Here is a 14613-nt window from a genome sequence, read left to right on the forward strand (position 1 = left end):
GGCCATGTAAGTCAAATGCATATATACTCATCAGTCATCCTAGGCCAAAAATACATAGTTATGCCTAACTAATCACAAAAAAAGGAAAGTGGGATATCCGTTTATATAAATGTATCTGCAAGTGAAATACTCCAAGACAGTTTCAAACAGGTTTAGTAAACAAAAACTGTTACAAAGTATGAGTTTTATATCTTTTTTTCCCCTTCACATCCCAAGTAATGGAATGTGCTTTCTACTCTCTGTGAAGACAAGAGTAACAAAACTTTTAGATTGGATTGTATGTGTTTCTGTGGAAAACATTTGGAACTAGTTGCCAAATATAGTTACAAATCACTAATGAATGGAGGAATTAACTCAAATAGGTAAGCATAAATAGTAATAGAAGGTTAATATAGCTTATGTCATGTCCTATAAAACTTTCAGACTGGGAATTTAATGGTTTAGTCATTCAGTTTTCTTTTACCAAGGAGAAAAGTTTAACTTTAAAGTAAGTACTGAGAAAAGTTTAACAACTAATGTCTACAAATTGGAATGTTATCTGCATTGCACAGATTGATCTTTAAGCCTAGATCACAAGAAATATTACTAAGAAATAATTTCCTAGAGTTTATGTAGGAGAAAGCACAGTATTCTAGCATTAGCCATTTTGAGGGTTTGATAACAAAATTTAAATTTGGCACAGACACCAAAAGCTCTTGTACTCTAATAATGAGCTTCACATTATCTTAAGAGTTGGCTAGATTCAATTTTCCATCTGCTGCATTTTTAATTGACTGATTAATTGATTGATAGATACTGCTTAGCAATGACAGTAAGCAGTTTACAGAATATAATTGCATCAATTGCAATGTCCATGGTACAAATACAAAGTCATGTTTCCTGGTTTCAACCTCTTTTCCTGTAGTATTCCAACAATGGGTACTACAAACAAGTTTTCACAATTAAGTGTCTTATTCAAGTCAATTCTGATTGGAGAAAGCAATCCTAGCTTTTAACCCATGAAGGATCTCTGAATATTTATGATCAAGTTCCATAAGGCGGATGCACACTGAGTTCATTGCGTTAATCGAATCTAGAGATAAAGGTGACAAGTTTCACTATAGCTATGCATTTATTTTTAATGCTGGATTCTTTTGCAATTTAGACTCAAGACATCCTTGAAGTCCAATATTGCTTCTTCCACTGCAAAGATTAAGTCATGAGCTCATTTTTACGACTTAACACCCTACAGCATTCTGAACTTAATTTTTTTAGCAATTGGCTAATTAACATTGGTGGAAGCCTCTCCCCAAAAGCACCACATAGTAGAATTAATCATTTCATTATTTCAATGGCTAATTATTTTTGAAAGGCCAAATGTAATAAAACAAGTTACTTTTACAGTGTTAGCTTTGAACTTTTAAGAATTTGATTAAAGGTTTATACAATTATTTCCCTTTATCTTTCCCCTTAAAGTCCTAAGGCCAACCAAATAATAGAGATTAAAGCAAAAGGAATTAAAGAAAATAATTACTAAAAGAACAAAAGCAACCTTAGCATCATGGCTCCATGGAACAGATTACATAGCAGGTGGTCAATTGTCAATATCAGAAATATCAAGCAGGTCTTACAACCCAGTAATTTTAAATTACATTGTTGAAAGCTGCCAAAAATGCAACTGTACATGACAATTATTCCAAACAGAGGTTGATCTTTTTCAGAATGATTGTTCACCAGGTCTAACATGGTAATGGTTTCCTGAGAAGGATGAGTATGAGAAACAAACCCTTAGCTGCTGGCAGGGATTATTGTTCCTTCTCCTCCCACTTCTAGAGACTTGATTAAACCCACAAAAAGCTTTGAGGGCATACAGTAATCTATTCTTCTGTATATCACTGCATGCGGCTTTGCAGGATTTTGCAAGTAGGAAATGTTTTGCAAGTAGTACTATTTTCTTTCTTCCTTTAGGATTGCTCTCTAATTGCTTTAAAAGGGAAATCTGTCCTAAAGTAATTGTTATTTTTTTATTTATACATAATTTTCTATTAACCTGTTTGAACTTGTACGTTCCATTTTAGAAAGAATTTCTGTAATCAAAAATTGAACAATGGTCAGAGAGCAAAAATCTACATCTTATACAACATGACTGAACTATATTATTAAAAATCTAGAATAGCTAATAGGCTATTAAATGCTATTTAAATCCAGAATTAGAGACATCTGTAGAATTACCTGCAGGACTAATGAAAAGATCAGGTAAGAACTGGCTTACCATTGTGAGATATTTCTTTGGTTTTGACAGATAAACTATCTTTACCACTGCCTTGCCTTCTCTATCTCTGCAGTTCATCTTTGACAGCAGATCTATAGATACTCAGATGAGTACTCATGACAAATTCTAGGATATGTGTAACAATCTATCAAAGATTATTGAAAGAGAGAAGAAGATAGTATTGAACACTATCAAAGAGTGCCCCACTAGGAAAGCAAAAATGAACAGAACGGGAACACTGACTTGACATGCATTTTGAAAGGCTATTTTATGTTGACAGACATTGTGACTAAATAAATTATTCTGCCTTTTGTTGTCAGCATTTCTAAGTCAAAGATGGTGTGGATGGTGAAGAGAGCTATTGGAAATAAAAGCAAGCAGAAGAGAATAAAATAGGTTAATGAGATGTAAAAATGCACAAAACCGCTGAATTTCTCCTGGTCATAAACCAAGTCATCTGTACGAGGGGAAAAATGAAGAGCACCAGAGCTGCAAATGTAATCATTAAGCTGGCATACAGACCGGTGAAATTAATGCCCAAACGAAATGTAGGTTAAGTTAGTTGCCTCAATCTAGAGATCCTTCCAAATCTATTATAGACAGCGTGTACATAATCAACATCAGCAGCCTTAATGTTGCCAAATCAGAGCTGCAACACAATAATGGAGGGGGAAGATGGGGGAGTTAATATAATGTTCTTTTGTACATGCCTAATTATTTTCAGCATTGAGAATTCTTATTCGCTCTCTTTAAAGAAGGACATGTTTTACTTTAAAAGCATTGCAAAACTAAGCTTTAAAAGTACAGTGAGTATGCAATTTATTTATTACAACTTTATTTCAATTTATTTATATTTGGCTGGGATATTTGGATGCTGGGAGTCTCCAAATTTACTCAGTTGCTAACCTGCACTTAAAAAGCCTTATGACTGAAGATAAACCAAATCATGGGGTAATATTACTTGAATTCTCTCCTTTAGAAAAGAAAACAATTTGCCCAGATTATATATCACGGACTGGTTTATACAGTAGCCTCCGAAAGCAGGCAATCTAACCAACTCACTTAGGCGAAGGGAAATTAAAAGTCATCATCATCACTATCAGTTGCAGGGAGCAATTTATCATTTTTTATTTCTCATTGGTATCATGCTCCAACAGCATGAAGCTAGAGCAGATACAATTAGGCAGCTGGCTACAGAAGTAGGAGGATAATGTGCTTTTGATGGAGTTTATTCAACCATGGAGATGACATGCTTGTAACACATGCAGGAGAGAAGGAGAATGAAACAATCATACGTTCCAGCAGCAGAAATACTACTTAAACATTTAAAACAGTACTCCTTCAATTGAAACAATTCAGAACATGGATATAACCGAATGATCTTTTTTCTCAAGGGGAAAGATCAAAGAAAATGTTTTTTGGTTATTTGTAATGCTCATGATCATTTTCCATCTCTAAAATACAAAACAAAGCAAAACTAAAAACCCAGATTACTGGTAAGAGAATATCTTGAGTATTATTAACTGGACCTCATACAAATGCTTTTTTTAAAAACAAAAACCCTAAAATTAAATTTGCATCCATTTTGTTTTGAATTTATACCTGGATTTCATGTTATCTTTCATATACTGACAATGTTCAGTTTTCTTCTCCCTTTTATTGGTTTCTTACAAGATGAGGTTGCAAAGAATCATGAAGATAAACAAACAGTAGGGAAATGTAGCTGCAAAACAATGTGAAACTGCTGAGATATGTGATTAGCTTCTTGCTTACCTAGTTCTAAATCTCAGCAGTCTAGTGCTACAAATCTGTAGCAAACACAACAAAGCATATTGTACATAAGGGTCTATTTTCTAGTCTACACTGTTGGGATTAGTTTTATTTTTACTTTTTTGCCACCAATGTACTGAAATGATGCCCAGTGAATGAACTGACTTTATGTTAGAAGAATCTTAGTGTCTCAAAAGCTTTGTTATGATCAATTTGTATCTCATTTCACCTGAAGCTAACTATAACTGTGCTGATATGGGCATTTTTTAAAATATTACACATGAATGCTCCTTGACAGTTTGCACTGTGGTATTTTGATGTTTGATACACATAGTATGTGTGTACACACACATATACATATATATACAGTATTTATACAGTATACAGTGTGTGTGTGTGTGTGTGTGTATGTATGTATGTATGTATACCAATGAGACATATATATATATACATATATATATTTTACATACACACAGTACATATATTATACATATGTATACATACATTATATATATATTATACATACATTAAAAGCACAACTATAATGATGTGGGAAAATACCCGAACAAAGCCGAATACCATAAATATAAGTACCCGCAAAAACTTAAGAAAACACATATATGCACACACACACACACACACACACACACAGAGTACATATATATGTATGTATGTATACATACACATACACACACATATAAATGTGCAGTTTTGCACATTTGGGAGGTTCTGGAATGAGGTGGGCATTAGCTTTCAAAAACTAGATAGGTTTGAAGGATACTGTTTATTAGGATCCATTCAAATTCAAGTTTACATCAGATTTAGATACTCTGTTATCCTGGATGATGTAAGAAAATGGATGGATAAGTGCAAACGTGTTAATTCTTCAGGACCTATGGAGACAATTCTTTGTCTTCACATGGCTTCTAAAAAGTGCAGTTCCCCAAAAGCAAAAACAATTCAGCAGCAAAGATAACTAGATTATTATTAAAAATATGGACTATTCATAGGAGAAAGCACTGGAATTTCAAAATAACAAGTACCATAAGATTACAAATACAGATGTAAAAGAGGCTGGGAAAATGATTATAGAAGGCAGTAAAAAGTAAAGTAGTGGTTTATAATGAGCCACACTCACTAATGAATAAAGAACCTCAACTATCTGGTCTAAGTACAGTACTGAAGATAGTAATTCATATATTCTGCCACAAAACACAGTTAAGCTTCTGAGTACTGTAAATAAGATGGAGGTAGACAGAATAGAAAAAAAATATTATCCATTCTCCTGCCCAAACACTACAATGGCAGGTATTTCTGGGGCTTGAGAAACATTGAAGGACTCCCTAAACACATTGAATATAAGATTGTAAGATTATTATATTCTTTCAACGTACAATTCTACCCTTCAAGCCTTTTAAGAATCGAAAGCTTTCTGAGGATATTTCCTCAGAAACCCACATGGGTTTTTAAAGATCATGGCATTTCTTGCCTACTAAAAGTACAGCCCAAACCTAAGCTGAGGGCTTGAACAATGCTAGGAAAATGGCACAATATCATAATATTGGCTGTCAATAAAAGATAATGCAAGTGCTTAGTCAAGCTGAAAGTCTGGTCTAATTAAGGCTATATCCTCAGAACAAGGAAGGCAGTTGTAGGTAGATGGAGAGGACAAAAAGTAAAAAAAGTTGAAACAAAAGACAAAAATACAATCCAATCCTATAACACACCTCCCACTGGACTAAAAAAGAAATGCTGGATATGCAGGAAGCAGTAAAGATTACACTAGAAACAATTATTTTTGCCATTAAATCTCCCTTTAGTGTAATCTCAATGTAACATACCTTCCCTAAAAATCCAAACACCTTAAAACTAATATTTTGAGAAAGGTAGATTTATTGTAACAAAAAAGCCTAAAAGGTTTTTCACGCCTTTTCTGGACTCTATCTCCATCTTTCCAAGGGTGGGGTATATTTCATCCTGCTGTACTAAATCAGTACTAAATCTACTTCCCATAAATTGAGAAAAGAAATAAAAAAATTGCCAAATCATTAAATTATATGGCAGTGGTGGAAGAAGAAATTAAGGCCACCAAACAATAAAAAATAAAGGCAAAGGCTGAACTCAAGACACGAAATAATGGATCATGGACACTCCCACAGACACAAAAGGTGCCCAATCTTTTGTTTCCTAATCTTCAGAGGTACAAAGCAGCATTTCTACATTATACCTCATGCAATTACAGCTTCCAAAAGGTCTTTATATTAATGAATTTGATTGCTCTGCCCCTCTACTGGAACATGGGTATTTTAATGCCACATTTGGAGTGACTGCTATATGCCTAGTTTAATGAAAAGAACTAGGGGGTGACATGATAGCAGTGTTCCAATATCTCAGAGGTTGCCACAAAGAAGGAGTCAAGCTACTCTCCAAAGAATCTGAAGGCAGGACAAGAAGCAATGGGTGGAAACTAACCAAGGAGAGACGCAACCTAGAACTAAGGAGAAATTTCCTGACAGTTAGAACAAATAATCAGTGGAACAATTTGCCTCGAGAAGTTCTGAATGTTCCAACACTGGAAGTTTTTAATAAGAGATTGGACAACAATTTGTCTGAAATGATAGAGGGTTTCTTGAGCAATGGGACAGCAGTTTTTCTCAGCAGGGGATTTCCTAAGCAGGGATTTGGTGTAGAAGACCTCCAAGGTGCTTCCAACTCTGTTATTCAAATAAGAAGCAAAACAAATTGAGATCCTCGACCCTTCATTATATAGTGGCTACTTCAATTACCTCTGAATATTACTACATTAAATACTCAAAGAGCACAGGGTTGATTTTAGTAAGCCACTCTATTCAATCCGCCAAGAACTGACAAAAGAATACAATCTAGTCATTTCGATACAGAATCAAGTCTAGAATTGCAATTTAGATTTATTGGTGTTTCATTTCAATTCCCTGGTATATGTTTTGATCTATTAATAATATACTCTAACGCGTTTTACATACTGATAAGCCATGGAGCAAGACCATAGATGTAAATATTTGATTATAGGTGCTTCTATCTGTGGTGTTCATGTCTGATAGATTCACATAATATACGACTGTTATGCACATTGCCTAGTTTATTTTCTATACTGATTTTCAAGTCGACATGTGAGAAAAAAAATATATAGACCGGTGAATGATATAAAATTGTACCTTTGATAGGTACTGGATGTAACTATCTACAATATATCAAGATGTTGCTATGCCATATTCCAAGCAAATAAATGGCAAAAATACAACAAAAATAACAAGGGTTAGCTATGAAAGAAGTCTAAGTGAGCAGATGTACCTCTAGAATAGAATGTGAATATGTTGCCTAAATGCATACTATTGTATGAATAGTTTGAATGCATAACTAGATTTGTTGGAGAGGTAGAAGGGTGGATGGGTGGGGGGAAGTTAATATTTTGCACCACCTACTGGAGAGAATGAACGATTATTTCTTTATGATAAAAGGAAACTGACAGATTTTTTTCCCAGGCTGCAACACTATATATATTTGACTGGAAATGTCACACAAAATCACCTTCTCAGTTTTCTAATTTACAAAATGTTGTAACTACTCCATGGATTTATAAATCATAACATCTTAAACCTTAATTCTTTTATTGTAAATCTAATCAAAACTGAGGTTCCAAAATCAAGCAAAATATATATATTCGCCATCTCCAACAAACACTACATATATTGCACTATTTATTTACTGCTCATATCCTTCTGGATTACAAGTTCTATAGGGACCTTCAACACCATTTAATTACTCCTCCTTTATTTAAATTTCAGTGGCACTGATAGCTTTTATTTGTACTGTTAAACACTGTTTTCTGTTAAACAAGTAAGATAAAATTTATTTCTTTAACGTAGCAAACTTTTCTTAAGTTATGTATAAACTTTGTGCACAAGTGTTTAGTAACAGTTCTTGTTGTTAGGAGATAGTTTTGTGTTGTTCATTTTATTGATTGTACTTTTATTGGTCAAGGACTGAAAAAAAGTTTCTGTCTGGCTACAAATGATGAATAAATCACTCAATAGCCATTTATTTACTGCAAGACTAGGCAGCCTGATATGATGAATAGACTGTCAATCTCTGACTAATGTCTGCCATTTCATCAAAAAGTCTCATCATAAGATGCCAATAATCATATATTAAAAAGTTCAAATAAAGTCAGGCAACCTGTTAGTTTTTCTGTGTAGTGCCACAAAAATGTAATAAAAGATCAATAACTCCCAAACCTTACATTCCATTCTAGGACAGGAGAATATCAGTGTCTACAAAACAATAAAATGAAAGTTGGAAATGGATAAAGCTTATATCTGAAAAAAAGGAAATATGCAGGAAGTATTTTATATAATCTTGAATAAATCTAAAAATGCTTAGTGGGATTACAGTTAATTCTGCCTATCCACAGATGGAATGGAAATCACTGGATCCACTCTCTTTTCTGGGGCATTGAGGGGTTATCTGAAGTAAATTTGGGGAAAGTAGAACAAGTCACATTTCCATAATGTTAATGCAAATTACAGAAAACAAGCAAAAAGAGTTTTATAAAGGCAAGAGTATTATATTGGTTAGTTTTAAAGGATAGGGTTTTTTTATGAAGTATAAAGCCACAACACAAAGTTAAAGTATAATATGGTAAGATAAAAAGATTTATTAGGAAAAAGAAAAGATTACAGTCAAAGACTCAAGAGGAACAGTTTAACTGTTGGAAAGACAATCAATCAAGAAATAAGTTTAATCAGCTTGAAGATAATGCCACGTATCTACAGCTCCCAAATTACATAAACCAAACTGTGGCTTTTATCAGCAAACAAAATTTTGTTAGCACAAACAGAAGATTTTTAAAAATGAGGTATCTGATCCCCAGAAATGTTTCTACAAGTGAAACAAAACTTACTGTACACAATGAAGTCTTCCTGACTGTCAAAGTAAAGTCAGATGAAAATTCCAATTCTGGAACTGAGACAGCATGGCAGTCTATTCGCTGCAAGGTAGAACAAATATGAGTTTCAGGACCAAACAAAAGAAAGTCATATATGGATTTTGGAATGGCTGATAACTATTTTAACTTAATTCAATCTTACAAGTTTTACAGTAGAGTTCTCAGTCCTCCCAGATGGAACAATTCTATGGGAGGAGTGTAAGATGCACAAATGCACCATCGGGGGCACCAGGAAGAAAGTGCTAAACACCAAAGGCTCCCCTCCCCTCCCCCTTTGTATCAAAAGCATTTATCTCAGCAAAACTTGTTATTTGTAAGATCGATATATAATTATATGTGTGAACTCAAGCCAATAATACATAATTTTGCTCTCAGTTTTGAGTTTAGGCCTATTAATTGCTTTTTTAATTGCTGCTCTCCAACACTGTGTGGTGAAATGACTTTTGAAAATGCTAAAACTGGCTTGCAATGCAGTTTGCATAACTTTAAAAACCGTCCATGCTGAGTAAGGATCAGAAGATACACTTTTTCCCATTGCATTATTCATCACTTCATATCTCAGTGATATGTTGGATTTTTAACTTTTCCTTAAAAACAACAACCCTTTTAACATTTCCCTTATTTTAACAGGTCTGTCTCATAATGTGGTACCTATAAGTTGGCCTTCTCAATGGTGGCACTCCAGTTATAAATGCCCTTTCTCTTGAGGTAAACTCATTTGGTTTCTTTTCCATTGTGTTTTAAGCAACAAATGAACACATGCCTGTCTTCTCTAGTTTTTGCAGGGCAACTATTACTCCAAGGCCAGTCTTCCTTTCCAAAATAAAATTTCTTTTAATTGAAGTATTTCAATTTTTGTTGGCTTGTTTTATGACAGAATTTTAAAAAAATTATACACAACTCTTAGTTTGGGTACTCTGTAAAAATACGTTTTTTTAAACTTCAATATATGTGAAAATAGTATAAATGATTTAAGATAGAAGTGAATCATGAAAATTGAGGGCTGTTATATTTTCTCTCAAAGTGTACAGTGAAAATAACAATTCTTCCACTGTAAAAAATAGAATACCTTTCCAATAACAAACAAAAATGGCCTAACCAAATAAATAATCCATTTTTCCAGTTAAGATAAGGATGAAACAATGGTTATGAGACTCAGACTAAATACTTACACCTAATATTTCATATAGAAGACATCCTAAGACTAGAACAAACTACCAGAAGCTTGAAATCTATCCTTGAGTATTTTCAAGAAGAGACTAATATTTATTATATATCTATAATGGAGCCAGAAAATCTATTCTCCTCTTTATAGCACAGCAATTCTATTATACTCATTCAGTTTACAAATGATGTTCAGCAATTGTTCAGCCCATAAAATAGAAATATCCTTGAAAATGTACCCAGTTCAGTCTTGCATATTAACAGATTTTCATGAACGTAAATAGAGTATGACAAAGGCATTATTCATATTCACCCACATTTGACTGCTGAATGTATGTTCTTCGACATTGCATGATAAATAAAGCACATTTTTATAATTTCCTGGGTATTTCAAAATCACCATTTCTGGAAAGCTGCTATTAATCTTGGTTATTTGCTCATAATGACACCCTTGGTCAATTCTTTAGTTTTATCATACAGAAAAATAAGTTTAGAATGTAAACAATTATATGAAAGTTTTTATCTACTGTGATTACATTCGGATATCTTCTCAGTTTTAAAACTACAATTTGGTTTTTTTTGTATCTGTTTTTTTGCTCTCTTTGAGTCAGTGTTGACTCAAAAGACTATCTAGACTGGTCCCTGTATTTTTAACATGGTTTCAGAAGTGTTTTATCACTGCCATCTTCCTAGGGCTGAGAGCTAGTGAGTGGCCCAAGGTCAACCAGTTGAGTTTGCTCAGGTTAGGACTAACATTCTCTTGTGTTTCTAACCTGATGCCTTAATCATCATACTAAACCAGGCTTGCCCAACCCGCGGCCCGCATGCAGCCCAGGTCGGCTCGTAATGCGGCCCAGTGCCCACCCCAACCTTCGTGCAAGAGGACGAGCCAGCGAGGAGGAGGAGGAGGAGAGGCAGGCGCGAGGTGGGGCGAGGCGAGCGCCACGCCAAGCAGCAACAGAAAAGGCAGGCGCCGTCAGAGCCAAAATATCTGATGAGCACCTTGAGCACTCACTGAGAATTGCAACAAGTTCCATCGAAGCAAATATGGATGCATTGGTGGCTGAGAAACAATGTCAAACATCTCACTAACTTCATTTCCAAATAAATTTAATATGTTAACTATGTTTTCTGTGGGTTTTTTTTTGATGACCAGGTATCGTTACTGTTATTTTATTTTATGTGCGGCCCAAACCAAATTTTCATCTTCTAATGTGGCCCAGGGAAGGTGAAAGGTTGGACAAGCCTGTACTAAACTGACTTTAAAGCATCTAAAGTACAATTAGAGAATCCATCATCATGGGCATGATGATGGCATCACTTATCGGAACCCTAAACTACAGGATCCCTATTTTTCCAGAGAAATAAATTTGAAACAAGGAGGTTTTGTATATACAGATAGTCCTCGACTTACAACCACAACTGAGCCCATAATTTCCGTTGCTGAGTGAAACATTTGTTAAGCAAGTGTTGCCCCCATTTTATATCTTTTCTTGCCACAATTAAGTGAATCAGTGCAGTCCTTAAGTTAGTAACATGGTTGTTAAGTGAACCTGGCTTCCCCATTGACTTTGCTTGTCAGAAGGTCGCAAGAGGGGGATCCTATGACCCCAGGACACTGCAAAGGTCATGAATATGAGCCAGTTGCCAAGTGTCCAAATTTTGATCATGTGACCATGGGGAATGCTGCAATGGTTGTAATGGTTGAAAAACAGTCATAAGTCATTTTTTTCAGTGCCGTTGTAACTTCGAACGATCACTAAATGAACTGTTGTGAGTTGAGGACTACCTGTATTTGGAGAGTGCTAATTCTGTAACTACAATTTGAAATCTGAGTGTCGTGCAACCTATTTTGATCAAGATGAGGTAGCGTTAGCAGCAGATCAGACTTTCTCACCCTAGCCATCACCCTGGATTTCAACTGCCATGAAATATAGTGCAGTGCAATATTGTGTCTTTCCTCCAAATCATTTGACAGCTTCAAAATGCAAATAAAGAAAATATTATCACGTTTTAGGAAGTTTAGTTTAGTTTAGTTTATTGTCATTGCACCTCATACAACGAAATTAAATGCTATATTCAGTGTACATTATAACTATAAAAATAAAACACAAACACACATCCTTCACATTCTATACAATTGAACTGAAAACCAATATTGCATTAATATCATACTACTACTAAGTAGTAGTGGTGATGTCTGCAATGAAACAACCAAGCTCAGAAAGCACCAGGGACTCTACAGTGACAGTGACTCCACAGCTATTTTCTAACTATGTGAACATGAATATCTGCTCAGGAAAAATGGGGAAATGTTATTTTTTTTCTACAAATATGTAAAATAGAAAATATTAATTAACCATAGCTCCAGAAAATATGGTTTGCTAATCGTATCAAGAGAGAGTTTGTGAAGAAAAGAGAAAGGAACACAGGGTTACGATGTCACTATTTAAATTATGTAATAGGCCAGGAGTGTCAAACTTGCATCATCATGGCAGTGTCATGTGACGTATCACAACTTTTCCCCCCCTTTGTTAAACCAGCCATGGGCATGGCCAGTGCGTGATGCATCCAGGCCACAGGCCACGAGTTTGACAGCCCTGTAATAGACCTTGGGTGAAATTGCTGCAAATGAGCCCAGACATCTGTAATCAATAGCTGAGTGGCAGATAACTTTTATTCCCCCCTGCCCCGACGGGGGATTAGGAAGCAAGGATGGAAACATACTATCAAAAGACTAAAACTCTACAGTGATAGTTCCGAAACTTAAACACCATGGACTTCATATTGCTATTGACCAAGAAACAAAAGTCACCATATTCATCTTCTATAATGACAGCTTTATATAAAGACAATTCACAAAGAGAATAAACGAAACACTATTTTTTTCAGAAGATGCTATGCTTTGTCACAATACCTTGATGATACAAGCTTCAGATATAAGAGTCCTCGAATCTAAGACTTCCACAACTGCTTCAGGCATTACCACCTTTTTCATGCAGGACATATTGAAGCCATATACGTCATCCCAGAAAGTCAGTTGATCGGTATGCTTAGCGATATCACTTACAGCCACCAGGCTAATGGTACACGAGTCAGGATACACTGCAATCAGATAAATGATTCAATAGTGAGGACTGTGCAGGAGCAAATCCTGTACCAAATGCTGTCAAAAGCCAAATGCTGTTAAACATGCTGGAGGAAAACAAAACATCTAAATTCAGCAATTCTACAGCTACATCTCTGAAATAAGATTCTCTAGGACTAAAAAAGACATGCGCTTCGATGAAAGGTGAACAAAAAAAAGCTGTAAAAATTGTAGGATATTCTTTTGCTGGGATATGAAAGGGGAGGAGAAGAGCCTTCAGTCTACCAGAGATATAACCAAAACATAGAGTATAAAAGAGCAAATACAAACTTTGAACTGGTATACAGGTAGTCCTCAACTTACAGCAGTTCATGTAGTGATCATTCAAAGTTACAACGGCACTGAAAAAAGTGACTTATGACCATTTTTCACAGTTACAACCTTTGCAGCATTCCCATTACCATGTGATCAAAATTTGGACATATGGCAACTGGTTCATACTTACCACCCTTGCAGCATCCCAGGTATTCTGTTCTGAGAAAACGGCCGGGAATAACAAGGCGAGATAAGCTAATCGGTTGTCAATGGTTTATTAATGCTAACAGAGAACAGCTCAACTGACTGTACGGCAACAACGAATAGGGCATCTGTGAACACTTATATACTGGCTGCTCTGGCAAGGCAGCCAATCAGCTCTCAGGATAGAGTCCTCTGTCTCCTCCAGACTGAAGACTTTGGACACGACACCAGGTGCAAGCAAAGTCAATGGAGAAGCTAGTTTCACTTAACAACCATGTTACTAACTTATCAACTGCAGTGACTCTCTTAACAACTGTGGCACAGGACAGAGTGCAAAAAGGTACTAGACAGCTAAGCCAGTAATAGCAGAGGAATCTCCAAAGGGACCTCTCCTACAGATCTTAAGGACCATATAGGTTTGTAAAAGGAGAGGTGGTATCGTAGACCGGTATTTTTCAATGTTAGCAACTTTAAGATGTGGGGACTTCAATTCATTACATGCTGGGGAATTCTAGGAGTCAAAGCCCATTCATCTTAAAAGCTCCTAAGGTTGAGAAACATTGTCTTAGGCAGTCGAAGTTTGTGCTCCTTCAGGATTTTTAAAACTTTAGAGAAATATTTGACAACCAGTGTAGATTTTTCAGGTATTTATCATCTTGTTTTTCTTGTACCATCTAGTGGGTTGGTTGTCCCATTTTGTGCCAGGGGCAAAAGTCTAGATCAGGGCTGTCAAACTCCCGGCACACAGGCCGGATGCATCACACGCTTGCCATGTCGACGCCCAGTTTAGCAAAGGGGAAAAAAAATCTAGATATGTCAGTTTGACACCGCTGTTCT

General features: G+C 35.5%; 1 protein-coding gene across 2 annotated transcripts in view; it reads right to left on the bottom strand.

The window, feature by feature from the left end:
* Nucleotides 1-14613, bottom strand: part of PRMT3 (protein arginine methyltransferase 3) — a 69140-nt gene that overhangs the window by 11951 nt on the left and 42576 nt on the right. For both annotated transcript variants that reach the window (XM_026706444.2, XM_087921260.1), the window contains 2 exons: nt 13087-13274; nt 8961-9047 (listed from right to left, as the gene is read on the bottom strand). In XM_026706444.2, coding sequence (XP_026562229.2) covers nt 8961-9047; nt 13087-13274 — 275 coding nt within the window. The remainder of the gene's footprint in view (nt 1-8960; nt 9048-13086; nt 13275-14613) is intronic.

This window comes from Pseudonaja textilis, chromosome 1, assembly GCF_049901715.1.
Source record: "Pseudonaja textilis isolate UNSWEBS1 chromosome 1, rPseTex1.2, whole genome shotgun sequence".
In the NCBI taxonomy this organism is placed as follows: domain Eukaryota; kingdom Metazoa; phylum Chordata; class Lepidosauria; order Squamata; family Elapidae; genus Pseudonaja; species Pseudonaja textilis.